Genomic DNA, 25,083 nt, shown 5'->3' with positions numbered 1-25,083 from the left:
ATGGAGACCCAGCGGGTGAGTGAGAAAGCCACTGCTCTCCTTGTGCCAAGCCCAGCAGGGACCTGGGAGGGCCTGGGCTGGGCCTCGGGGAACAGTTCCCTTTGGCAATAGCAAGGGATTAACAGTTGGCTGTTCCGGAGCTGGCAGCAGCTTTGGTGCTCACTGTGGGGACAGGTGTGGGAGGGAATGGGTGGCTCCTGGCCATCCCAGAGCACAGCCACATCTCCTCCTCCATCCTTGTCCCACTGGAGGCTGTGGGCACAAACAAGGGAGCAGCTTTTCATTGCCTTCCCCTCACCCAAATTACAGCACAGCCTCAGTGCTTCCCAGAGTCCAGAATGAGTTTCTCCCAGACATCTCTGAAATGATCCCTAGTGGCCCAGAGGAGGTCACAAGCATGATAGGAAGATGCTCCAAGGGCTGGAGCACCAGTGGCAAGGGAAAAGGATGCAAGAGTTGGGGTTGTCCAGCCTGGAGAAGGTTCCAGGGTGACCTTAGAGCCCCTTCCAATGCATGAAAGGGCTGCATGAGAGCTGGAGATGGACTTAAGCCAGAGGCCTGCAGGGACAGGACAAATGACAAAAGCTTCCCACCAAGACAGGGCAGGGATGGATGGGATATTGGGAGGGAGTTCTGCCCTCTTAGGGTGCTGAGGCCCTGGCACCCAGGCTTGAGGTTTCCCAGAGAAGCTGTGGCTGCCCCTGGATCCCTGGGAGTGTTCAAGGCCAGACTGGCTGGGGCTCTGGGCAACTCCCCTTCTGGTGTTCTTAGAAGTGATGAAACACCTTCCAGCATGTTCATTTCTGCTGCTGTCAAACTACTGGGCTGAAAATATTCCCAAGGAGGGGAGGAAGAGCTCAGCTGGAATTGCTGTGCTCTGGGACAGGCTGGGAGGCACTCAGAGGCGACTGCCTCAGGGGCAGCCATGCAGTCTGAGTGTGCTCTTCCCCGTGCTCTTGCAGGGAGCTCGAGGGCTTTCTCAGCAGGGACGTTCCTCCGGAGCCCCTGAGGTGAGTAAAGTGTGCTGAGCTGGCTTGCATTTTGAAACTGGTTCTCCATGAATGGACGCTGGTTCTTGTGGGATCAGAAAAGAGGTATCTCAGTGCTGCTTTGGAATGGGAACAGAACACCTGACTAACAGCTGGATGTGGGCTTTCAGGCGCTGGTAGGCGACAGTGACAGCATGGCCAATTCCATCATCTGCACCGACAATCCTGGGAATATCCTCTCAACTCTGACATCCACTGATGAACAGCATCCTTTTGAATTGGTTCGGGAAGCTACAGAGAACTGGGGGCGCATGCAGCGGCATTTTGATCAAATGGAGGAGAGAACCCAGAGGATCAGAAGCCGCTGCCAGCTGATAGACTCTCTGCTAGAAGAAATCAGTAGGTGAGTCTTTCCTCCTCCTCCTCCTCCTCCTCCTGCATTCCAGAAACAATCTGCTTCCAGGCCGGGGAGTTCAGAGGAGTCCCTGGTGAAGAAGTCACCTGCCTACCATGTGTAGTCCTCAGTGTGGCCCTCGAGCATCGTCCTGTCTGGTTTTTCCATGCTCTACTGTGACTCCCAAGGCTGTCTGGGAGCTGCAGAGCCATGTTGGAATAGGAGACTCCTTCTCGCCGTGCTGCTTCCCTGAATTCTGTTCTTTAAGTGCCCCTGCCCAGCCATAGCTTCTCACTGAAAGAAGGCAGCCTCTGGAGGATTTTCCTGGGAGGGAAAGAGCAAGGTCTTCCTTAGCCCACTGCCCCCAGCTCCATCCTGGAGAGCTGAAAATGGCATTGCTGACTCTTCAGGCCTCTTGATTCTTCTGACTGAGCCTTGTCTCTGCAGTGACTGTTCAAACCTTGAGAAGTCCAGGGAAATGCTGCTGCAATGCACTGGAATCCCGGAGCCAGGAGCCTTGTGTCTGCATCTGAAGAACACCAAGCAGCGGAAGGAAGCATCAGCCCAGGCCGAACAGGCAGAGCAGCAGGACAGGATGGAGGTTGGTTTTGGAAATGAGACTGGTTTTCCCTTGAAAACTCATCTTGCCCCTTCTTGTACACTGGAGGACTTGGCTGCACTCGAGGGAGAAGACCCATTGTTGCAGAGCGAGCTGGAAGTCAAGAGGCAGTCATTGGAGGAATTGCAGCTTCAGAGGGATCTGCTGCAGCAGGAGAGGGATGATGTTAGCACGGCTCTGAACACCTTATTGCTCGGCAGCACCTGTGGGAGGGGGAGTTGTGGCAGCCAGATCAGCCCAGATGCTGTTGCTGGCAGGAGAAGACGGGCACACTGCTGTGCACACCTGGCTCAAGACGGCACATGCGTTTATGAGCCAGGGATATGCGTGTTCATCAGCAAAGTGTTGCATGCTTCTGCAAAATGTGTTGCTTTGGGCAGCCACAGAGCCTCTAAAACGGGGATCGGAGCTGGGGAAGGGTCTGGAGCACAGGTGTGACCAGGAGCAGCTGAGGGAGCTGGGGGGGCTCAGCCTGGAGAAAAGGAGGCTCAGGGGGCACCTTCTTGCCTTCTACAGCTCTCTGTGACAGGAAGCTGCAGCCAGGTGAGGGTCAGGCTCTGCTCCCAGGGAACAAGGGACAGGACAAGAGGAAACAGCCCCAAGCTGTGCCAGAGGAGGTTTAGATTGGGTGTTACAGGATAGCTGCAAGAGAAGGCTTTGTTTCTGATGATCTCTGTCAGACAGTCTCAGTTCTGGGGAATGTGATAGGTTGGGCAAATGCACAGCAGACGTTCTGATTTGGCCACATCAGGCAGGCGTCCACAAGTCACAAAATGTCTGCTCAGCACAAGAGCCATTTCCCGGCGAGGCATCCTCTCCTTGCAGAGAGCTGCGTAGAATATGTGAGGAGGAGAAACTTAGACGACAGTTTTGTTGTGGCAGGGGGAAATCCTGTATATTTCCCCTTGATTCAGCAAGCAAATTTGTTTTCACAAATCTTCCTGAAAATGTCCAGCAATGAAATATATCCAGATAATAATTGTGTTTCCCAAGTGGCAGTTGCAGAAGATGCAGTATTTTTGGGTGACAACACGGAGTTTGGAGTGGGGATGTTTGTTGGGAAGGAGCTGTCTGGTCCCAGGCAAGCCAGCAGGGCCTGACACAGCACTTCCAAGGTAACAGTGCCAGAGGCTTTTGGCAGCCCCGGCTATCAGAGCTGCATAGGGCAGATGCTGTGAAACTTTGAGCCCAGAGCACAGGTGCTCCTTGTCCTCTGGCTGCCTGCGAGGTGCCACTGGCTGGCTCTGCACAGGCCTCCCGAGGAAGGGCTCGAGCTGTACCTTGTCCCACTTCCAGGTTTCCCAGGAGCAAGATTCATCGAGCTGCTCTCTGGAGCAGCTGAGCCCAGAATCCTCTGGCCAAGGGCACGCACTGGCCCAGGTGTGCCGAGAGCAGGAGCTGCTGGGCCAGAAGGCTGACCTTGAGGGCCGACTGGCAGCCATGGAGTGGCTCCAACAAGACCTTTCCAGGCAGCTGGAGGAGACCAGGTAAAGGCAGGGAGCAGAACCTTTTCAGATCTATTTACATTCCATGGACAGAATATGGAAGAGTCCCAAGAACAAAAATATGCCCCAATGTGAAGGTTCTTTTTCTGACACCTAAAGCCGGCAAAGCTCTCTTGGGCTCCTGTTTGTGCTGCCGAGCACACTCCTGTGGGAAGTCCAAAGCAATCCACCCAGCCCTGAACTGAGTAGTAGGTAAACCATGCAGATGCTGAGTGAAACCTCAGGTTTCTCTTGGCTTTGGTTTCTTCTTCTGGGCATTGAACGTCCCTCATTCCTTACCAAGTAGCCTGACATGATCCTGATCTTCAGAACTGAAGCTTCGTCTTCAGCATTCCAGGCTCCGACCTTGGCACGTTGGGGGTAGCACACTGCCATTCAGGGGGAAGCCAGAGGCTCCTGCTGAAAATCTTGAGGGCTTTCTGCTTCCAAGCACACTCTTGAGAAGTGTGGGACAGGCCCTAGAGCTGGCTGGAGAGCAGCAGGGAAAGCTCTTTGGAATTCTCAACAGCCTCTGGGGATTCTTGCTGATTGTTGATGGGCACCCAGCTGCCAAACCTGCCAACCTCCCTTTGGATGGTCCCTCTCTCTCTGTAAAGAAGGACAAGTGCCTCGGGCTACTGCCTGCTTGGCCCGCAACACTAAAATAAAGGTGGCAAGTCTACTCCATGACCCTGCAAGAGTTTAAACTGCAGTCTCTGCATTCAGGTAGTTGTTGTTCAGACAAAAGGGTGTCCTGAGTTTTTACAAGTGCTGCTGTGACCATGAGATTTTACTGTGTCACGCAAAGTAGCTCTGAAGCCACATAAATACAGGGTGTCTGGAAGATGATGGACCTTTATGTCCATTATCAAGAGCATTAAAAAGTCAGCAGTCAGCAAGGACAAGAGTCTGTTGTGTCCCCCTGCAGAGCAGCTTGGAAGTGCTGATGAGAGAAGGGCTGTGAGCAGGGGCTGGGCTTTTGCTCGTCGCCCCAGCCTGTTTGGACACAGCTAGCCAGTGTCATAGGTCAGGATCAGCAACTGAAGGTTTGGCTGTTGAGGCCAAGTTGGGCTGGGCTGTCTGTGCTATGCCAGGCCATAGGGAAGGCCTGGGCAGTCCCTCAGAGGGCCCTGCTCTGCCGTTGAGATGGCACAAATGTGCCTTGTCTGAGCGAGTTTCCACGTGACCCATTTCCCATACTCAGGTGTGGGGATCTTGAGCCACGTCGTCCTGGAATACCCGGCTGTGGGTGTCTGGAGCAAGCAACTCATGTCTCTCCGTATGTGCAACTCGTAGGTCAGCAAAGGAGAGCCTGGAATCCAGGCTGAGTGCTGCTCAGCAGCAGATATCTCAGCTGCAGATGACCAGGAACTATGTGGAGGAAGAGCTGGAAGCTGAGCTGCAGGAAGCTTACAGTGAAATTCAGGATGCGCAGAGGAGGCACAAGGAAGAGCTACACGGCCTCAAAGAGGAAATGAATCTGCTCCTTGAGCAGAGGGAGGCTCTACAAAAGCAGGTGAGTGAAACAGCACTGGCACGGCAGCCATGCAGCGAGGGGTCTGTGGCCTTCTTGCTTTTCCATGGCAGAGCAGCAGCTGGTGGGGTGATCCCTGGGGCTGTCTTGGGCTCTGGGGGCTCCATGGCAGCTGCTCTGCAGGACACACAGTGCTCTGCTGAATCTCAGCTGCTGCTCTGGACAGCTGGGCTAGTCCTCTGGGCTGTTGGCCAGCAACCATCAGCATGGATTCCTGCTGGCCTCTCCTTGCCAGCCTTGGTTTGGGAGGTGCTTTTTCAGGTGCCCTTGGTGGTGGGCCACTTAGAGACTAAAACAAGTTGTCCATATCCAGTGTGAATCTGGTGCTCTCAGGACAGGGAGAAATGAAAAGTTGTCCTTTGCCTTTCCTCTCAGCCTGTGCTGTGGCTGACAGTGACAAGCTGTGGCTGCAGCCCCTGACTGCTTTGTTCCCTTTGACTGGAGGTGGGAGAGTTGACATCTCAGCTGGCAGCCTCCCGAGAGTCCTGGGAAACGACTGTCCAGAGAGCCCAGCAAGAGGTGAGGGAGGCCCAGGAAGAGTCCAGGCAGAAGCTGTTGGATGTTGAGCACGTCCAGAAGATGCTGGAGGAGGCAGAAAATCAGAACAAGGAGCTGCAAGTGCATCTGGAGTCCTTGGAGAAGGAAAGGAATCGCTGGGAAGAAGTGGCTCAGCAAAATTCAGAATTGCAGGCTTCGGTGGATGTCCTAGAGAGTGAAAAAGCCAGGTAAATGAAAGCCTGTGGGACTCTGCATTGTGGTGAATGGATTCCCTCTTTGCCCTCTTTGCACCTGCCAGGGGCTCTGGCAGCATTTCCTAAATGGCAGATTCTGAACTCTCCGTGCAGACACTTCTCCTTGTCTGGATGTTGTCTTTCATTTTCTTTACTTTTAAGACTTCAAACAGAGTTTTTCTGCAGAGAAAGGATTTGGGGGTAGCTCTTTCCCTCTAGGGGGTATTGTGTTTTTAGGTGGGTGTGTTGACACTGCCCGAGCTGCATTGTGAGGAGCTGGATACATCCATCAGCTCCACCTTGGGTCCTGTAACTTGGAGCCTTTGAGATCTGCATCAGCCTGGTATCTCATGCTTTTTGTTGACATAAGACGTGTTAAACCCATGATTTTTTGTCTAAGCCAGACAAAAAGAATCGCAGAATGGGTAAGGTTGGAGGCACCACAGTGGCTCATCTAGTCCCACCTCCCTGCTCACGCAGGGTCATCCCAGGGCACATGGAAGAGGATTGCATCTAGATCGTTCTGGAATGTCTCCAGAGCTGGCGATTCCACAGCCTCTCTGGACAATCTGTTCAGGGCTCGGTCTCTGCACAGGAAAGAATTTCTTCCTCTTGTCCAGGTGGAACTGCCTGGGCATCAGTCCCTGCCCGTTCCTCTGGTGCCATTGCTGGGCCCCAGGGAGCAGAGCCTGGGCCCTGCTCTGACCCTCCCTGCACACAGGGACACCCAGGGCTGAGGGCCCCTCTCTGACTGGGGCTGCTCTCCAGGCTGAGCAGCCCCAGCTCCCTCAGCCTTTCCTGGGCACCGAGATGCTCCAGGCCCTTGCTCAGCTGCGCAGCCTCCGCTGGCCCCGCTCCGGGAGCTCCCTGTGCCTGCTGTGCTGAGGAGCCAGAGCTGGACACAGCACTCCAGATGTGCCTCACAGGGCTGAGCAGAGGGACTGAATCCCCTGCCGGACCTGCTGGCAATGCTGTTCCCAGTGCTTTCCAGGATCCCAGTGGCCCCTTGGCCACAAGAACACACTGCTGGCTCGTGGAGCGTTTCTTGTCCACCAGGACCCCCAGGTCCTTCTCCACAAAGCTGCTGCCCAGCAGGTTGGCCCCAGCCTGTACAGGTGCCTGGGGCTGTTCCTCCCCAGGTGCAGGACCCTGCCTTGGCCCTTGCTGGATTTCAGAAGGTTCCTCTGCCCATCCCCAGCCTGCTGAGATCCCTCTGAGGGGATGCACAGTGACCCTGCTGGGGAGAGATCGACCCCCTCATCCAAGTCATTGATGAGCAAGTTCAACAATAGTGTGCCCAGGAGTGAGCCCTGGGGGACACCACTAATGACAGGCCTCTAACGAGCCCCTGTGCCACTAATTGCAGTCCACTCCTCCAGCCACCAATGTCTGAGTTTCCCAAGGAGGATGTTGTGAGAGACTGTGTCAAAAGCCTTGCTGAAATCAAGGTAGACAATGTCCACTGCTCTCCCTTTGTCCACCCAGGTAGATGTTTCATTGTAGAAGGCAATCAGGTTGGTCAGGCATGATTTATCTTTAGTGTATCCGTGCTTACCATTCCTGATCACCTTTTTGTCCTTCCATGTGGGGAAGAGGGGACCTCCAACATGAGGTACTCCATCACCTTTCCAGGGATTGAGGTGATTCTGACAGGCCCATAGTTCTCTGGGTCCTCCTCCATGCCCTTTCTGAAGAGCAGAATGACATTTGCTTTCTTCCAGCCCACGGGCACCTCTCCTGATCTCCATGACCTTTCAAAGATAATGGGGAGTGGCCTCCCTCTGGTGTCCACAAGCTCCCTCAGCACTCATGGACACATCCTGTCAGGGCCTAAGGACTTGTGGATGTCGAGTTTGCCCAGGCATTCACTAACCCAGGCCTCCTTGAAAGGACAGTCTTGCTAAGGTGTCGCTGCAGGCCCCCAGCCGGGTAATAATTAGCATTGACTCCATAATTGCAGAAGGCTGATCAATTGCTTTATTATATCATCTTACACTATACTATACTATGAAGAAATTCAGTAACCTTTACAGCCAGTCCGATACAGCTTTGACCTAATTGGTCAATCAATCCAACCATCCAGTGTCCAATTAAGAAATCACCCTTTGGTAAACAAATCTCCATGACACATTCCACATGCGCACAACAGCAGGTGCAACAAGTGGAGATAAGAATTGTTCCTCATTCTTTTCTCTGATCTTCTCACAGCCTTCCCTGGGAAAATGCCTGGGAAAGTCTGTGCCTGCTCTCTGTGGCCAGAGAGCTGCTGCCACACTAAGGGATAGTCTTCCTTCCAACATTCCTTTAGCCTGGTCTCCTGGGCCAGAGATCCCCGAGGGCTGGTCTTAACCAGTACAGACTGATTCAAAGAAAGGCACTCAGGAACTCTGCCTTCTCTGCATCCTCTGTTACCAGGGTCTCCCCTCCATTTAGGAACAGACAGAGACACATCATCCTTGGTTTTCCTTTTGTAACTGATGTATTTTAAAAAGCTCTTCTTGATGTCCTTGATGTCCTTGCCCAGATTTAATTCCAAGGTGGTCCTTGGTCTTCTTTGTCTCATTTCTAATTACTCCAACAATCTCACTATACTCATTTTAAGTGGCCTGAGCCTGCTTCCATCTCCTCTGTACTTCCTGCGTGTGCTTGAGGAACGACAAGAGTTCTTTGCTTATCCACTCAGGTCTCTTGCCCCCTTTGCCCAGTTTCTTGCTCACTAGGATGTATTGTTGTGGAGCCTGGAGGAAGTGATCCTTCAGTATCAGCTTGGATCCCTTTACCCTGCAAGGCCTGTTCTCATGTGCTTCTTTCAAGAAGGTCCCTGGAGAGACTAAAGTTAGCTCTCAAGAGGTCTGTGGTTGTAATCTTGCTTGCTACCCTGCTTTTTCCTCACCCCCAGCTGAACTCCACAATCTCATTCATAGGCAGTGCAGCCAAGGCTGACCTCAGGCTCACATCTCCAACAAGGCCTTCCCTGATTGTTAGGGTAACGTTGAGCAGCATGCTGTTCCTTGTGGGATCCTCCACTGCCTGTGTCAGCAAGTTGTCATCAGTGCTTTCCAGGAACATCCTGCACTGTGTTGCTTCTCTAGCTGACGGCAGGGAAGCTAAAGTCCCCCACAAGAACCAGGTCCTGTGACTTTGAGGTTGCTTTATGTTGCCTGTAGAAAGCCTTATCTACTTCTCTTCCTGTTTAGCTGGCCTCTAGCAAGCACCCACAGCAATGTCACCCTTACTTGTCTGTCCTTTTATTCTGACCCATAAGCTCTGGACTCACTCATCATCTACCCCAGACTAAGCTTGACACATTCCAAATGTTGCCTAACATAGTGGTCAACTCCATCAGTTGAGTTGGAGTTGACCAACTCTGAGGCACTCAAGGGATTTGAATGTCTCTCATGGCCATCTGTTGCCTTGTTCTACAGGCTGACTCTGTCTCTGGAAGAAAAGGATCTGAGCCTCAGAACCCTGGAAGAAAACAACCTGGCCCAGATCAGTCAGGTGTCTCAGCTTCGTTCTGCCCTTACCCAGGCTGAGGAGCTCCACGCAGAGCACAGAAGAGAAATGCAGGAGCGCAACACCCAGGTAAGCTGTGCAGTGGCATCCTCTTCTCCAGGGACACACAACAGCACCTTTGCCTTGGAGGCCCCAACCTCTTTCCCCTCCCAGCAGCACGCACAGCTGCCGTGTTCTGCCCGGGGCTGCTGCTGCACCCTGAGGCCGAGGCTGGATCTGCTGTCTGCTGCCCAAGTTTTGCACCGTTCTCTCCCGGCTCCCAGCAGGAAATCTGGGAGGGGAGCAGCAGCAGACTCCTCTGGAGCCTCTGTGTCCCTCAGTTAGCAGTGTTGTCCCAGACAGAGTTGGTGCCTGTGCCGGGCACTGAGCAATGTGGGGACACAGAGGTGGCTATGGCAGGCTGGGCAGGGCACTTCCAGCGCAGCCATCTCAGCTGCTGTTCAGAGCTGCAGCCTCAAGGATGCCCATTGCCTCCCTTTCCCTCTTTTCTCTACATTGGTCTCCTTTGGGATCCTTGCTTTTCTGCCTTTTGGTTTTGGCATGGTTTTTGCCTGAAATCATTTCTTCTTTGCTGCTCTCCCTGCGGCCCACTCTGCAGCCTCAGGAGCAGCCCTGTCCCTGAGGCTCTGTGCATCCATCTTCCAGATGCAGGCCGTGCTGCTGGCAGAGATAGAGCAGACAGCTCACCAGGCAACTCAAGAGAAGCAGCTGCTGGAAACTGAGGTGTCTGAGCTGCGTGTGAGGCTCCAGAGCTCTGAGGAAAGAGCAGAGGCCATGGCCATACAGTGTAAGGACATGGAGCTGGAGCTGAGGAAGACACAGGCTCAGAGGGACCATCTCAGAGCCCACAATCAGGAGCTGCTGAAACAGCTGGAGAAAAAAGAGCAAGGTACAGCTTCTCCTCTCCCACCCACTGCCCCATCCTGCCTCACCTGCAGGGATCTTGCTGATGGCTCGCAGAGGAAAAGTGCCCAGAGATGGCAGAGGGGAAAAACAACCAGCAGGAGATTTATCCATCCAAGTGCCAGTGAAAGTTTTTTCTTGAGAAAGATGCTGTGGCTGCCAGTGCCATCCGGCCGTGCCATGGCTGATCCCGTGCACAGCTGGAGCCTTCCAGGTGCCGTGTCTGTGCTGAGGAGCTGTAGGAGGATGCCTCAGCTCGATTCCCCCAAACTCCAGGCCCTGCCAGAGCCTCCAGGCTACTGGCCTCTCTGGAGCAGAGCTGCACAGGCATCCCCTCTCCTTTGTCTCTCTTGGATTGCTCACTCTGCACAAGGCCAAGAGCAAACACACTTTCCTGTCCCTCTGAACCTTGCCCCTTTCATTCCTGCTTTTTTCTCTGCCTGCAAATTTCCTTCATTTCTGTCAGCTTTGGAGCCCTTGTGGGCTCAGGGCCTGGAAAACTCAGGCAGGCAGAGAAGACACTGCTGTTGTCTCTGCAGGATGCACATCAGTTTGCCTTTGCTTTGCTTTTCCCCTTCTCCTTTCTCCTGTTCCTTCCCCCTCCCTGCTGCAGATTTGTGGGAGGCAGCAGTCAAGCACACCTCTCGAGAAACTGCCCTGGAGAAAGAGGCCTGTGAAAGGCAGGAAGAGGCTGTGACTCTTCGTCAGGAGGTGGCATCTCTGCAGAGGAAATTGGAGAGCCTGCAGAAGGAAAGGATGGATGTGCTGGTGAGATTGGCGGATGCCACAAAGGGCCATTTCCTAGCTGTGTTTGCACATTCAGTTAATAGTTCTAAGGAGCACCTTTTTCCAGTTAAACTTCTCCAACTGCATTCTTCTGAATAAGGAGGAGAAGATGTTGTAGTCATGTCAAAGCCAGTTAATGCTGAGCCTGCTGATTTTCCTCCATGCTGGGCTTCTGTGCCCTAGAAGCTTTAGTCCTCAGTGTCCACACTGCCTCTATGGACATTGCATGCTTTGGGGAATTCCTCGTGTCCAAACCCACGTCCAGATTCCTAAATATCTGGATCTGGAAGGAGGGGTGAGAAGACCAAGTTTGCTGTGAATAGAAAGGTGTTTGGCCTTGGCCATCTGAGAGCAGCCAGTGGGGAGAGAAGAGAGGAAAGCCAAGTGCTGATCCACACCAGGACGTGTGCCTGCAAGGGGAGAACTCGTCCTGAGTGGCAGCAGAGGATGACAGAGGGATCTGGCCATTGCTGCTCCAAGAGAGGGCAGTGGGGCTCTCGGGGATGGAGCCATGGAAACTCTACACAGCAGAGCTGGAAAACCACTGCTGTCAGCCCAAGCCCAGGGAAGGAAATGCTGGCGGTGTTTGCTCTTCCCTTCCTCCCTGATGGAGAGCACATCCTCGTGGCACTGCCTAAATCCTGCTTAGCATGGACTTGAAATCCTGGCTGCAGTTCTGGCAGCTCCTCCCCAGAGGAGCACTGGAGTGGGGCTGCAAGAGCTTGGGGAAGGGCGGAAAGGAAGCTGGGACAGGCTGAGGGAAGGAGCAGAATCAAGGGGGGAAGACCAGCAAAGGTCTGCAGCATCCCGAGGGGCAGAGAGAGAGGGGCAGCCAGTGCCTGCCCCTGCAGCCTGCAGCAGGAGTCCAGATCTGGTCTGAAAAGCAAACCGAGGGGGCGAACGAGTGACCCTTTTTCTCCCTGTTTTGGCAGCATGGACAGGAATTGAACCAGCAGCACATGAGAGATGTGGAAGAGAAGAATGAAATGCACGCAGCTGAGTTAAGAAATCATAAGGAAAATACTCAAGAATGGGAAGTGGAGAGAGAAGGCGAGCAGGAAGAGTTGGAGCATGGGGCTGCTTCTTTGAAGAAATGGAGAGAGAACACCCAAGTACTGAGTGATGCACTGAAGAAAAGTGAAATTGCCAAAGGGTCTCTGATGAAAGACTTGTACATCCTGATGGGGAAGTCTGGTATCCAGGCAGGCACTGGCATTGACCTTCAGTCCACTCCAGGGTCCCTGAATTATTCCAGTGCTGTTTCCCATGAGGAGGTGGGTCTCTATCCCTGTCAGTCCAGGCCTGCTTGGGTAAAGCAGCCCGGGCTGCAGCAGGCAGCCTTGTCTGTCTGCCTGGCTCCAGCCAGAGACCATTGACTGCCAGATTGTTTCCTGGCTCACCCAGAAAGACTGCTCCAGCTCTGGAGCTTACTGTTCCAATCTGCTCCAGGCCAAAAGCTGGGCATGGGGAGCTGCTTTTCCTGTGCCCATGCAACACATGGGGGTTTGGATTTGGTGTGGGAAGTAATGGAGCAGGTGAGCAGAGGGATGGACGAAACTGAGTGATGGACTAAAGTGGACCAATGGCTGAAAATCAGCTGCACTCCTGGTGCTTAGAGTAAATGGTATTGGCAGTTGCAGAAGATGCAGTATTTTTGGGTGACAACACGGAGTTTGGAGTAGGGATGTTTGTTGGGAAGGAGCTGTCTGGTCCCAGGCAAGCCAGCAGGGCCTGACACAGCACTTCCAAGGTAACAGTGCCAGAGGCTTTTGGCAGCCCCGGCTATCAGAGCTGCATAGGGCAGATGCTGTGAAACTTTGAGCCCAGAGCACAGGTGCTCCTTGTCCTCTGGCTGCCTGTGAGGTGCCACTGGCTGGCTCTGCACAGGGCTCCCGAGGAAGGGCTCGAGCTGTACCTTGTCCCACTTCCAGGTTTCCCAGGAGCAAGATTCATCGAGCTGCTCTCTGGAGCAGCTGGGCCCGGAATCCTCTGGCCAAGGGCACGCACTGGCCCAGGTGTGCCGAGAGCAGGAGCTGCTGGGCCAGAAGGCTGACCTTGAGGGCCGACTGGCAGCCATGGAGTGGCTCCAACAAGACCTTTCCAGGCAGCTGGAGGAGACCAGGTAAAGGCAGGAAGCAGAACTTTTTGTGGTATTTTAATATTCCCTGGTAAAAATATGGAAGAGTCTCAAGAAGAAAAATATGCCCCAATGTGAAGGTTCTTTTTCTGACACCTAAAGCCAGCAAAGCTCTCGGGAGCCTCGAGCTCCTGTTTGTGCCACCGAGCACACTCCTGTGGGAAGTCCAAAGCAATCCACCCAGCCCTGAACTGAGTAGTAGTTAAACCATGCAGATGCTGAGTGAAACCTCAGGTTTCTCTTGGCTTTGGTTTCTTCTTCTGGGCATTGAACGTCCCTCATTCCTTACCAAGTAGCTTGACATGATCCTGATCTTCAGAACTGAAGCTTCGTCTTCAGCATTCCAGGCTCCGACCTTGGCACGTTGGGGGTAGCACACTGCCATTCAGGGGGAAGCCAGAGGCTCCTGCTGAAAATCTTGAGGGCTTTCTGCTTCCAAGCACACTCTTGAGAAGTGTGGGACAGGCCCTAGAGCTGGCTGGAGAGCAGCAGGGAAAGCTCTTTGGAATTCTCAACAGCCTCTGGGGATTCTTGCTGATTGCTGATGGGCACCCAGCTGCCAAACCTGCCAACCTCCCTTTGGATGGTCCCTCTCACTCTGTAAAGAAGGACAAGTGCCTCGGGCTACTGCCTGCTTGGCCCGCAACACTAAAATAAAGGTGGCAAGTCTACTCCATGACCTTGCAAGAGTTTAAACTGCAGTCTCTGCATTCAGGTAGTTGTTGTTCAGACAAAAGGGTGTCCTGATTTTTTACAAGTGCTGCTATGAGATGACCATGAGATTTTACTGTGTCACGCAAAGTAGTTCTGAAGCCACATAAATACAGGGTGTCTGGAAGATGATGGACCTTTATGTCCATTATCAAGAGCATTAAAAAGTCAGCAGTCAGCAAGGACAAGAGTCTGTTGTGTCCCCCTGCAGAGCAGCTTGGAAGTGCTGATGAGAGAAGGGCTGTGAGCAGGGGCTGGGCTTTTGCTCGTCGCCCCAGCCTGTTTGGACACAGCTAGCCAGTGTCATAGGTCAGGATCAGCAACTGAAGGTTTGGCTGTTGAGGCCAAGTTGGGCTGGGCTGTCTGTGCTATGCCAGGCCATAGGGAAGGCCTGGGCAGTCCCTCAGAGGGCCCTGCTCTGCTGTTGAGATGGCACAAATGTGCCTTGCCTGGGCGAAGTTCCACGTGGCCCATTTCCCATACTCAGGTGTGGGGATCTTGAGCCACGTCGTCCTGGAATACCCGGCTGTGGGTGTCTGGAGCAAGCAACTCATGTCTCTCCGTATGTGCAACTCGTAGGTCAGCAAAGGAGAGCCTGGAATCCAGGCTGATTGCTGCTCAGCAGCAGATATCTCAGCTGGAGACCACCAGGAACCATCTGGAGGCTCAAGTGCTCACAGTCACACAGGCCAAGGAGGTGATAGAAGGTGAGAACCTCGTGTGCTTTGTTTGTGGTGCTGCCCCTGCCTAGAGAACTAAGCACCCTGTAAAGCTGCCTCTGTCCACAGAGCTTCTGAGGAGTGGTGGGGCTGGTGGCACTGAAAGGGCCTGAGGTCAGTAAAGTCAGTAAAGACTCTGACTCTTGCTGTTGGTCATGTTTGTAGGAGAAGTGAAGTGCCTGCAAGATGAGCTGGAAGCAGAGAGATCTCTCAGGAGGCAGGAACGGGAAGACACAGCTCAACAGCTCCTGCAGGCAGAGCAGCAGCATCACAAAAGCCTCAGGCTTCAGGGAACTGCTCAGCAACTGGAAATAAAGAAGCTCCTGCAAGACCTGGTAGGGGACAGTACACTTCTGGAGTGTCCAAGCCAGCCCTGTGGGTTGGTTTAGCACAAGCAGAGCCTGAGGGTGTGAAAGGGCAGCAATCCTCTGCCAAGGCCTCCCGCTGCTGGGCCGGGCAGCAGAGGCAGCAGCTTGGACTTGGAGGTGCCTGAGAGCCCCCAGGATGGTGCTGGGACAGTAAATGCAGCCACAGCTTCAGTGAGGGCGTAAGAGGAGTTCCAGAGCAGGTTGGGCAGTGCCCACCCAAAGCGTGGCAGCCCAGGGCAGGATTGTCCCTGAGTCCCACCTGCCACGGAGCAGATGCCAGCGTGGAGCACTTGCCGGCATGGAGCAGATGCCAACAGTGCTGCTGGCTGCAGGCATGGGAACTCGGTTCCTTTCTTGCTGTGCTTCCATGGTGGACAGAGGGATTAGCTTTGGGCTGGAAGCAAAGGGAACAGGCCCCTTGTCCCTGGTCCTTCAGTCCTTGTGACTGGGGTGTCAGGGAAGGGAAGGTGACACCTCCTTTTCTGAGCACTTGGACTCAACGCTTGGGAAGGTCTTTGCCAACAGAAGAGATTCCACGAGTCTGTGATTCTTGCACCTGCTGAGCCTCCTTTTGAATTCCATGACAGGACACGGTTTCTGGAGTGCTGTTGTCTTTTCCGGTTGGGGGTTGTGGGAGGGATGAAGCTTCACCTTTTTCAGCAGGGAGCTTGCCTGGGACTTCATCTTGCAAATTTCTCCTCCCCTCCTCAGGCAAGTGAGCGCGAAAGGCACCGTGCAGAGATGCAGGAGACGCTGGAGCAATGGGAAAAAGAGAAGGCAGAGAGAGAGCAGGAGCACAAGAAGGTGCTGTTTGAGATGAGGCAGAAAGATGCCACCCTGCTGGCCCAACAAGAAGAACTAAGGAGATTTGAAAATGCCAAGCGACAGGTAATGACTGAGAGAGGAGAACTGGTGTGATTTTTTGCAAGGCTGGAGCTGTGGGAGATGGCAGGACATGGGGCTGTGTGGAGCATGCCCTCCGTGTCTTCTACATTGAACTGGGGGAGGTGAAAGCTGAACGGGGCTGTCTTTGGGACCAGCAATGAGCCCTCTCATAGGAAGCCAGGCAGAAACATCAGCTATCAGCTGAGATCTTTGTGCTGCTCTTGTGCTCTGTTGTTCTAAGATGTACCTCAGGGTACCTTCGCTGTTCTCTTTCCGCTCCCCTTTTGGTGTGTACTGGTAAGTGTTCACAGCCAAAGTGAGTTTTTAGCTCTTTTCTTATGTGGGAACGGGGAGGGTGCAGCAGCAACACTGACAAGAGAAAAATCTTTTTAAAGACTTGCCTGGAGTATTTCTGAACAGTAACCCAGAGATGTCTTCTGGGCTGTGTTTTAAGTCACTTCCTGGGAAGCTGTGTTGGCCCCGGGGCAGGCAGTGGCCCAGGGGAGCAGCAGCCGAGTGCTGTGAGAGCACGTGAGCCCATCAGTCTTTGCCTCTGCCACACGGATGCTGCAGGAGAAGTGTGAAGCCCTCTGCTCTTTCCTTCGGTGCAGGTGCTGCTGGAAGAGCAGAAGGAGAAGAGTGCTTTATCAGAGGCACTGCTCCAGACTCAGGGGGAGCTCAGCCGAGCCCACCAGCAGGTCCAGCAGCTCAGGCAGGAGGTGAAAGAGCTGCAAGAGAAGGGGCAGGTAAGTGTGAGTAGGCAGGCAACAGAGGGCAGGGCAGGGACAAGGGCACAAAAGGCAGCTCCTGGGACTGAGGAGGCAAGGGCTGCCTCAGGCCCTGGGAGCACAGAGCCTGGTAAGCTCCAGAGCTCAGCCCCAGGAAGGAAGGCTTGCAGTGGAAGCAGAGCTGGCTAGAGAAGCCAAAAGAAGCAGCTGAAGGAATGGGATTTTGAGGCAGCACGTGGAACAAGCTGAGCCTGAGGGCAGGTCCCAGGAAGTTGCTCTGCATTTTGTTGCCAGACCATCAAGGCAAATCTGCAAGCTGAGCTGCAGGAAGCTCACAGTGAAGTCCAGGCAGCACTGAGGAGGCACAAGGAAGAGCTACACGGCCTCAAAGAGGAAATGAATCTGCTCCTTGAGCAGAGGGAGGCTCTACAAAAGCAGGTGAGTGAAACAGCACTGGCACGGCAGCCATGCAGCGAGGGGTCTGTGGCCTTCTTGCTTTTCCATGGCAGAGCAGCAGCTGGTGGGGTGATCCCTGGGGCTGTCTCGGGCTCTGGGGGCTCCATGGCAGCTGCTCTGTAGGACACACAGTGCTCTGCTGAATCTCAGCTGCTGCTCTGGACAGCTGGGCTAGTCCTCTGGGCTGTTGGCCAGCAACCATCAGCATGGATTCCTGCTGGCCTCTCCTTGCCAGCCTTGGTTTGGGAGGTGCTTTTTCAGGTGCCCTTGGTGGTGGGCCTCTTAGAGACTGAAACAAGTTGTCCATATCCAGTGTGAATCTGGTGCTCTCAGGACAGGGAGAAATGGAAAGTTGTCCTTTGCCTTTCCTCTCAGCCTGTGCTGTGGCTGACAGTGACAAGCTGTGGCTGCAGCCCCTGACTGCTTTGTTCCCTTTGACTGGAGGTGGGAGAGTTGACATCTCAGCTGGCAGCCTCCCGAGAGTCCCGGGAAACGACTGTCCAGAGAGCCCAGCAAGAGGTGAGGGAGGCCCAGGAAGAGTCCAGGCAGAAGCTGTTGGAGGTTGAGCACGTCCAGAAGATCCTGGAGGAGGCAGAAAATCAGAACAAGGAGCTGCAAGTGCATCTGGAGTCCTTGGAGAAGGAAAGGAATCGCTGGGAAGAAGTGGCTCAGCAAAATTCAGAATTGCAGGCTTCGGTGGATGTCCTAGAGAGTGAAAAAGCCAGGTAAATGAAAGCCTGTGGGACTCTGCATTGTGGTGAATGGATTCCCTCTTTGCCCTCTTTGCACCTGCCAGGGGCTCTGGCAGCATTTCCTAAGTGGCAGATTCTGAACTCTCCGTGCAGACACTTCTCCTTGTCTGGATGTTGTCTTTCATTTTCTTTACTTTTAAGACTTCAAACAGAGTTTTTCTGCAGAGAAAGGATTTGGGGGTAGCTCTTTCCCTCTAGGGGGTATTGTGTTTTTAGGTGGGTGTGTTGACACTGCCCGAGCTGCATTGTAAGGAGCAGGGTTCATCCATCAGCTCCACCTTAGGTCCTGTAACTTGAAGCCTCTGGGATTTGGATCAGCCTGGCCTCTGATGCTTTTTCTGGGCAGAACCATCTGAAGGCCCTGATTGCTGATCTAGGCCAGATTGCCCTCGGAGGCAGCCCAGCAACAAGAGCGGCTCTGTTGCATGGTTCCTCATAAAATGTGCCCCGGTGCCTGGAGGGGGTCAAGCAGGCTCCCTGCCACCCTGCCCAGTCACAGGCTTTACTGACTGTGCAAAGAATGCAAGAAACAGGACCAAGGTATGGGGGGCTCCTCCAGCTGATCAAGTCCTGCCAGTCTTCAGTGCCACAGGATTCTTCTTCCAAGAAGAAGGCAAAGGAAAGGCAGGGCACTCCTGCTTGCCTGGAGCCTTCTGCATCTTCCATCAGCTTTTGCTCCAAGCCTCTGTTGCCACTTGGGCCTTTGTTTCTCCGGCTGAAAGTAGGATGGGTGCTGGTAAATCTTAGGGAACTCGCCTGAGATCCCCTGGCTGTAGGGTGCTGCTCCTCCTACCTGGACATACAAGATGGGGGAAGGAAATGTCTCTTCCATGTTGACCAAACCTCCCTCCCTTGCAGCCTGGTTAGTCCAAAGAAGAAAATGGTTCCTCTCCTCTAATGTCTTCATTGCAAGACTTTGTTAGGTTTGTATTCACATTCCCACCTCAAAAAGAAGGTAGGGCATGTAGGCAGGAACTCCCTGTTCTTTTAGGGCCAAAAGCAGAGTAGGCACATGCTGGGCTTTGACTGCAGGGAGAACAAACAGCCAAGTTGTTTAGACAGACCTCATCAGACAGAGGAGTTTTTCCCTGAGGTGCTGCAAGTCCTGAGAGTTTATAAAATCTGATACTGTGTAGCAATGAGTTGCTTGCTTCCCTTCTAGGCTGATAGTGTCTCTGGAGGAGAAGAACCAGTGCCTCAGAACTCTGGAAAAACAGAACCTGCTGCTGAACTATCAGGTGTCTCAGTATCACTCTGCTCTTCAGCAGGCCCAACAGCTCTCTTCTCACCGCGCTGGACAACTGCGGGAGCTCAACACCCAGGTAAGCTGTGCAGTGGCATCCTCTTCTCCAGGGACACACAACAGCACCTTTGCCTTGGAGGCCCCAACCTCTTTCCCCTCCCAGCAGCACGCACAGCTGCCGTCTTCTGCCCGGGGCTGCTGCTGCACCCTGAGGCCGAGGCTGGATCTGCTGTCTGCTGCCCAAGTTTTGCACTGTTCTCTCCCGGCTCCCAGCAGGAAATCTGGGAGGGGAGCAGCAGCAGACTCCTCTGGAGCCTCTGTGTCCCTCAGTTAGCAGTGTTGTCCCAGACAGAGTTGGTGCCTGTGCCGGGCACTGAGCAATGTGGGGACACAGAGGTGGCTATGGCAGGCTGGGCAGGGCACTTCCAGCGCAGCCATCTCAGCTGCTGTTCAGAGCTGCAGCCTCAAGGATGCCCATTGCCTCCCTTTCCCTCTTTTCTCTACATTGGTCTCCTTTGGGATCCTTGCTTTTCTGCCTTTTGGTTTTGGCATGGTTTTTGCCTGAAATCATTTCTTCTTTGCTGCTCTCCCTGCGGCCCACTCTGCAGCCTCAGGAGCAGCCCTGTCCCTGAGGCTCTGTGCATCCATCTTCCAGATGCAGGCCCTGCAGGACACAGTGCTGCAGATGGAGGCTTCCCAAACAACTCGAAAGAAGCAGCTGCTGCAGACGTTTGAGGAGTCTCGAGCAGGAGAATGGGCTTTGAGGGACTCTGCGGATGTGCTGGAGGCTGAGGTGTCTGAGCTGCGTGTGAGGCTCCAGAGCTCTGAGGAAAGAGCAGAGGCCATGGCCCTACAGTGTAAGGACATGGAGCTGGAGCTGAGGAAGACACAGGCTCAGAGGGACCATCTCAGAGCCCACAATCAGGAGCTGCTGAAACAGCTGGAGCAAAGTGAGCAAGGTACAGCTTCTCCTCTCCCACCCACTGCCCCATCCTGCCTCACCTGCAGGGATCTTGCTGATGGCTCGCAGAGGAAAAGTGCCCAGAGATGGCAGAGGGGAAAAACAACCAGCAGGAGATTTATCCATCCAAGTGCCAGTGAAAGCTTTTTCTTGAGAAAGATGCTGTGGCTGGCAGTGCCATCCGGCCGTGCCATGGCTGATCCCGTGCACAGCTGGAGCCTTCCAGGTGCCGTGTCTGTGCTGAGGAGCTGTAGGAGGATGCCTCAGCTCGATTCCCCCAAACTCCAGGCCCTGCCAGAGCCTCCAGGCTACTGGCCTCTCTGGAGCAGGGCTGCACAGGCATCCCCTCTCCTTTGTCTCTCTTGGATTGCTCACTCTGCACAAGGCCTAGAGCAAACACCCTTTCCCGTCCCTCTGAACATTTCCCCTTTCATTCCTGCTTTTTTCTCTGCCTGCAAATTTCCTTCATTTCTGTCAGCTTTGGAGCCCTTGTGGGCTCAGGGCCTGGCAAACTCAGGCAGGCAGAGAAGACACTGCTGTTGTCTCTGCAGGATGCACATCAGTTTGCCTTTGCTTTGCTTTTCCCCTTCTCCTTTCTCCTGTTCCTTCCCCCTCCCTGCTGCAGATTTGTGGGAGGCAGCAGTCAAGCACACCTCTCGAGAAACTGCCCTGGAGAAAGAGGCCTGTGAAAGGCAGGAAGAGGCTGTGACTCTTCGTCAGGAGGTGGCATCTCTGCAGAGGAAATTGGAGAGCCTGCAGAAGGAAAGGATGGATGTGCTGGTGAGATTGGCGGATGCCACAAAGGGTCATTTCCTAGCTGTGTTTGCACATTCAGTTAATAGTTCTAAGGAGCACCTTTTTCCAGTTAAACTTCTCCAACTGCATTCTTCTGAATAAGGAGAAGATGTTGTAGTCATGTCAAAGCCAGTTAATGCTGAGCCTGCTGATTTTCCTCCATGCTGGGCTTCTGTGCCCTAGAAGCTTTAGTCCTCAATGTCCACACTGCCTCTATGGACATTGCATGCTTTGGGGAATTCCTCATGTCCAAACCCACGTCCAGATTCCTAAATATCTGGATCTGGAAGGAGGGGTGAGAAGACCAAGTTTGCTGTGAATAGAAAGGTGTTTGGCCTTGGCCATCTGAGAGCAGCCAGTGGGGAGAGAAGAGAGGAAAGCCAAGTGCTGATCCACACCAGGACATGTGCCTGCACGTGGAGAACTCGTCCTGAGTGGCAGCAGAGGATGACAGAGGGATCTGGCCATTGCTGCTCCAAGAGAGGGCAGTGGGGCTCTCGGGGATGGAGCCATGGAAACTCTACACAGCAGAGCTGGAAAACCACTGCTGTCAGCCCAAGCCCAGGGAAGGAAATGCTGGCGGTGTTTGCTCTTCCCTTCCTCCCTGATGGAGAGCACATCCTCGTGGCACTGCCTAAATCCTGCTTAGCATGGACTTGAAATCCTGGCTGCAGTTCTGGCAGCTCCTCCCCAGAGGAGCACTGGAGTGGGGCTGCAAGAGCTTGGGGAAGGGCAGAAAGGAAGCTGGGACAGGCTGAGGGAAGGAGCAGAATCAAGGGGGGAAGACCAGCAAAGGTCTGCAGCATCCCGAGGGGCAGAGAGAGAGGGGCAGCCAGTGCCTGCCACTGCAGCAGGAGTCCAGATCTGGTCTGAAAAGCAAACCGAGGGGGTGAATGAGTGACCCTTTTTCTCCCTGTTTTGGCAGCATGGACAGGAATTGAACCAGCAGCACATGGGAGATGTGGAAGAGAAGAATGAAATGCATGCACCTGTGATGGAAAGTCACCAGGAAAGGACACAACTGGACACTGAAAAGGAAACCAAGCAGGAAGAGTTGGAGCATGGGACTGCTACTTTGAAGGAAAGAGGGAGCGCTGTGCATGCTGCACTGACCAAGTGTAAAATTGCCAAAGGGTCTCTGCAGAAACACTTCACCTTCCTGAAGGGAAAGATGTGTCTCCAGGCAGGCACTGACATTGACCTTCAGTCCACTCCAGGGTCCCTGAATTATTCCAGTGCTGTTTCCCATGAGGAGGTGGGTCTCTATCCCTGTCAGTCCAGGCCTGCTTGGGTAAAGCAGCCCGGGCTGCAGCAGGCAGCCTTGTCTGTCTGCCTGGCTCCAGCCAGAGACCATTGACTGCCAGATTGTTTCCTGGTTCACCCAGAAGGACTGATCCAGCTCTGGAGCTTACTGTTCCAATCTGCTCCAGGCCAAAAGCTGGGCATGGGGAACTGCTTTTCCTGTGCCCATGCAACACGTGGGGGTTTGGATTTGGTGTGGGAAGTAATGGAGCAGGTGAGCAGAGGGATGCACTAAACCCAGCTGAGTTTTGTGCCGAGGGCTGAAGAGCAGCTGCACTGCTGGTGCTTTGAGGATGCTTCCTGAGATGGAGATTTCTGAGGGACAGCTTCTGTGGTGTTTGAAATATGTGCATCATCTCCTCTCTAAATACCCTGCAGGCTGTTGGAGCACAAGTGGAACAGCTGTTACGTGGCTCAGGGACCAGCCTGGAATCCAAGCAACCAATTGCATCACTAGAAGAGGAGAAGAGAGAGAGGCCTGAATTCACCACTGAGCCCAGAAGCGGCAAACAGGTGAAATGGGCTTTTGCTGCCTCTGCAGAACCTCAGGTTTGTCTGGAATACAAGCACCTGGTAGTCAGGAAAGAAGAGTTGGAGGAGTTCCAAGGCCTCAGCATTGCTTAAAGGCCCATTCTCCTTTGGTTTTAATTACCCACATTGTGCTCTGCTCCTGACTGGAATGCTCTGAAGTTTGGGAGAGGAGGAGTTTTCTTCCTGACCCTGGGTTACCTGTGCAGGAGCTTGCTCTTCAAATCACCTCCAGGCCAAGCTGGGCATGGGGAGCTGCTTCTCTTGTGCCCACACAAAGGGAGGCAACACGTGGGGGTTTGTGTTCTGGGTGCAAAAGAATGGAGCGGGAGAGCAGAGTGATGAACTAAACCCAGCTGAGTTTTGTGCCGAGGGCTGAAGAGCAGCTGCACTGCTGGTGCTTTGAGGATGCTTCCTGAGATGGAGATTTCTGAGGGACAGCTTCTGTGGTGTTTGAAATATGTGCATCATCTCCTCTCTGAATACCCTGCAGGCTGTTGGAGCACAAGTGGAACAGCTGTTACGTGGCTCAGGGACCAGCCTGGAATCCAAGCAACCAATTGCATCACTAGAAGAGGAGAAGAGAGAGAGGCCTGAATTCACCACTGAGCCCAGAAGCGGCAAACAGGTGAAATGGGCTTTTGCTGCCTCTGCAGAACCTCAGGTTTGTCTGGAATACAAGCACCTGGTAGTCAGGAAAGAAGAGTTGGAGGAGTTCCAAGGCCTCAGCATTGCTTAAAGGCCCATTCTCCTTTGGTTTTAATTACCCACATTGTGCTCTGCTCCTGACTGGAATGCTCTGAAGTTTGGGAGAGGAGGAGTTTTCTTCCTGACCCTGGGTTACCTGTGCAGGAGCTTGCTCTTCAAATCACCTCCAGGCCAAGCTGGGCATGGGGAGCTGCTTCTCTTGTGCCCACACAAAGGGAGGCAACACGTGGGGGTTTGTGTTCTGGGTGCAAAAGAATGGAGCGGGAGAGCAGAGTGATGAACTAAACCCAGCTGAGTTTTGTGCCGAGGGCTGAAGAGCAGCTGCTCTGCTGGTGCTTCGAGGATGCTTCCCGGGATGGAGATTTCTCAGGCACAGCTTCTGTGGTGTTTGAAATATGGGCATCATCTCCTCTCTGAATACCCTGCAGGCTGTTGGAGCACAAGTGGAACAGCTGTTACGTGGCTCAGGGACCAGCCTGGAATCCAAGCAACCAATTGCATCACTAGAAGAGGAGAAGAGAGAGAGGCCTGAATTAACCACTGAGCCCAGAAGTGGCGAGCGGGTAAATTGGGCTTTCACTGCCTCTGCCGAGCCTCAGGCTCCTCTGGAACTTGGCACGTTAGCCCAGGCAGTGCTTTGGAGACCTCTGCTTGTTTCCTTGCCTCTCCCTGTCCCTGCTGTGGGCACACCCTTTTGTTTGTCCTCTCTCTTGGGGCAGCCCATGGCTTTCACAAGGGCACCTTCACTCCGCTGCCTCCCTCCCTGGCCCTGTGTCCCCGCACACACACTGGCCTCTCTTGCACAGCCCCCAGCGAGAGCTTTTTGCCCCCAGTGTTGTCTAGTGCAATTCAGGGTCTCAGAGCAGAGATCTCCTTGCCATGATGTCCACAGGTCTTTTTGCTCCGTGTTTGCTGACAGGTTTCTGTGACCCTCTCTCCCATCCAACGTGCAGGTGGAACCTGAAAGGAGAAGAAACAGAACTTTTAGGAGAGTGTTCCCCCCAGATTGCTTTAAGTTTCCTGTCCACAAGCCTGCCTATCGAAATCGTCGACTTCTACAACAGAAGACTCCTCCAGTAGCTCAGGGAAGCAGCAGCCCTCCTGCTGATGCACAGCCTGTGGACAAAGGGGTCAGTGGCCCAAATTTGGAAATCAGAGTTGGGTTCCTAAATTCCGTGAGAACTCTCTCTAACAGACCTGTGGTGGCTGGGGGATGTCCGTGGGAGGGCTTTGCCAGCCTTGAACTGGACCTGTTGATCATCTGAGCTCTGCTCTGTGTGGGAGCCTGTTCCCTTCCCCTTGCCCCAGGGCAGAGAGTTGGTGAGGGCTGGAGTTGGAGGCTGTGTCTGCCCCGAGAGCCGGTACCGTGGGGCTGCAGGTGCTCCTGCCAGCGTGGGCTTGTCTGAGCCGGGCCTTGTGCCTCTTTCAGGTGTCCCTGCTGCAGTCACAGCTGGCCCAAGACCGACAGGACCACCTGGAGAGCTGTGCAGGGAGCAGGCAGGAGACACAAGGTGCAGAAGGGACCTCCTTGCTTCCTGAACGACTCAGAGAGCAGCCAGGGTGCAGCTGGATGCAGTCTTAGACTTAGTCAGTAGTTTATGTTTAAAGGATAGTATAGGTGAAATTGAACCTTTACACAACTGTGTTCCATAGGATGAAAGATATAGAAAAATAAAGAGTTTATGATGATCATGATTAAACTAATAGATCTTTATCAGGGTTATTTACTACCCAGTACAGAGACCTATAACTTCCAGTATAGTGCATTATGTTTTGAAGCAACATTGTAGCAATTCTAGTCAAGCCAGCAAAACTAATTCTTGAAGATTGATGC

The 25,083-nt window shown here is 53.7% G+C and overlaps 1 protein-coding gene across 1 annotated transcript; it reads left to right on the top strand.

The window, feature by feature from the left end:
- On the top strand, positions 1 to 23,280 carry LOC137484409 (centrosome-associated protein CEP250-like). Its single transcript, XM_068208283.1, has 23 exons — positions 1 to 15; positions 963 to 1,010; positions 1,160 to 1,392; positions 1,831 to 1,984; positions 3,299 to 3,489; positions 4,783 to 5,002; positions 5,465 to 5,745; positions 9,177 to 9,336; positions 9,913 to 10,156; positions 10,784 to 10,938; positions 11,889 to 12,230; positions 12,888 to 13,078; positions 14,384 to 14,511; positions 14,689 to 14,858; positions 15,603 to 15,779; positions 16,388 to 16,522; positions 16,799 to 16,942; positions 17,405 to 17,685; positions 18,875 to 19,034; positions 19,611 to 19,914; positions 20,542 to 20,696; positions 21,637 to 21,966; positions 23,035 to 23,280. The coding sequence occupies exons 1-23, from the start codon at positions 1 to 3 to the stop codon at positions 23,278 to 23,280; spliced, it is 4,464 nt and encodes a 1,487-aa protein (XP_068064384.1).
- Positions 23,281 to 25,083: the final 1,803 nt, after the last annotated feature.

Source organism: Anomalospiza imberbis, chromosome 17 (genome assembly GCF_031753505.1).
Source record: "Anomalospiza imberbis isolate Cuckoo-Finch-1a 21T00152 chromosome 17, ASM3175350v1, whole genome shotgun sequence".
Classification (NCBI taxonomy): Eukaryota; Metazoa; Chordata; class Aves; order Passeriformes; family Viduidae; genus Anomalospiza; species Anomalospiza imberbis.
The sequence above is the reverse complement of the archived record's forward strand: the minus strand, read 5'-3'. Positions and strand labels throughout refer to the sequence as shown.

Coding starts and splice junctions, on each gene's coding strand:
- LOC137484409 (XM_068208283.1), top strand. Junction 12,231..12,887: donor GTGCTGTTTCCCATGAGGAG/GTGGGTCTCTAT, acceptor TCCCACTTCCAG/GTTTCCCAGGAGCAAGATTC. Junction 19,035..19,610: donor TGCGGGAGCTCAACACCCAG/GTAAGCTGTGCA, acceptor TCCATCTTCCAG/ATGCAGGCCCTGCAGGACAC.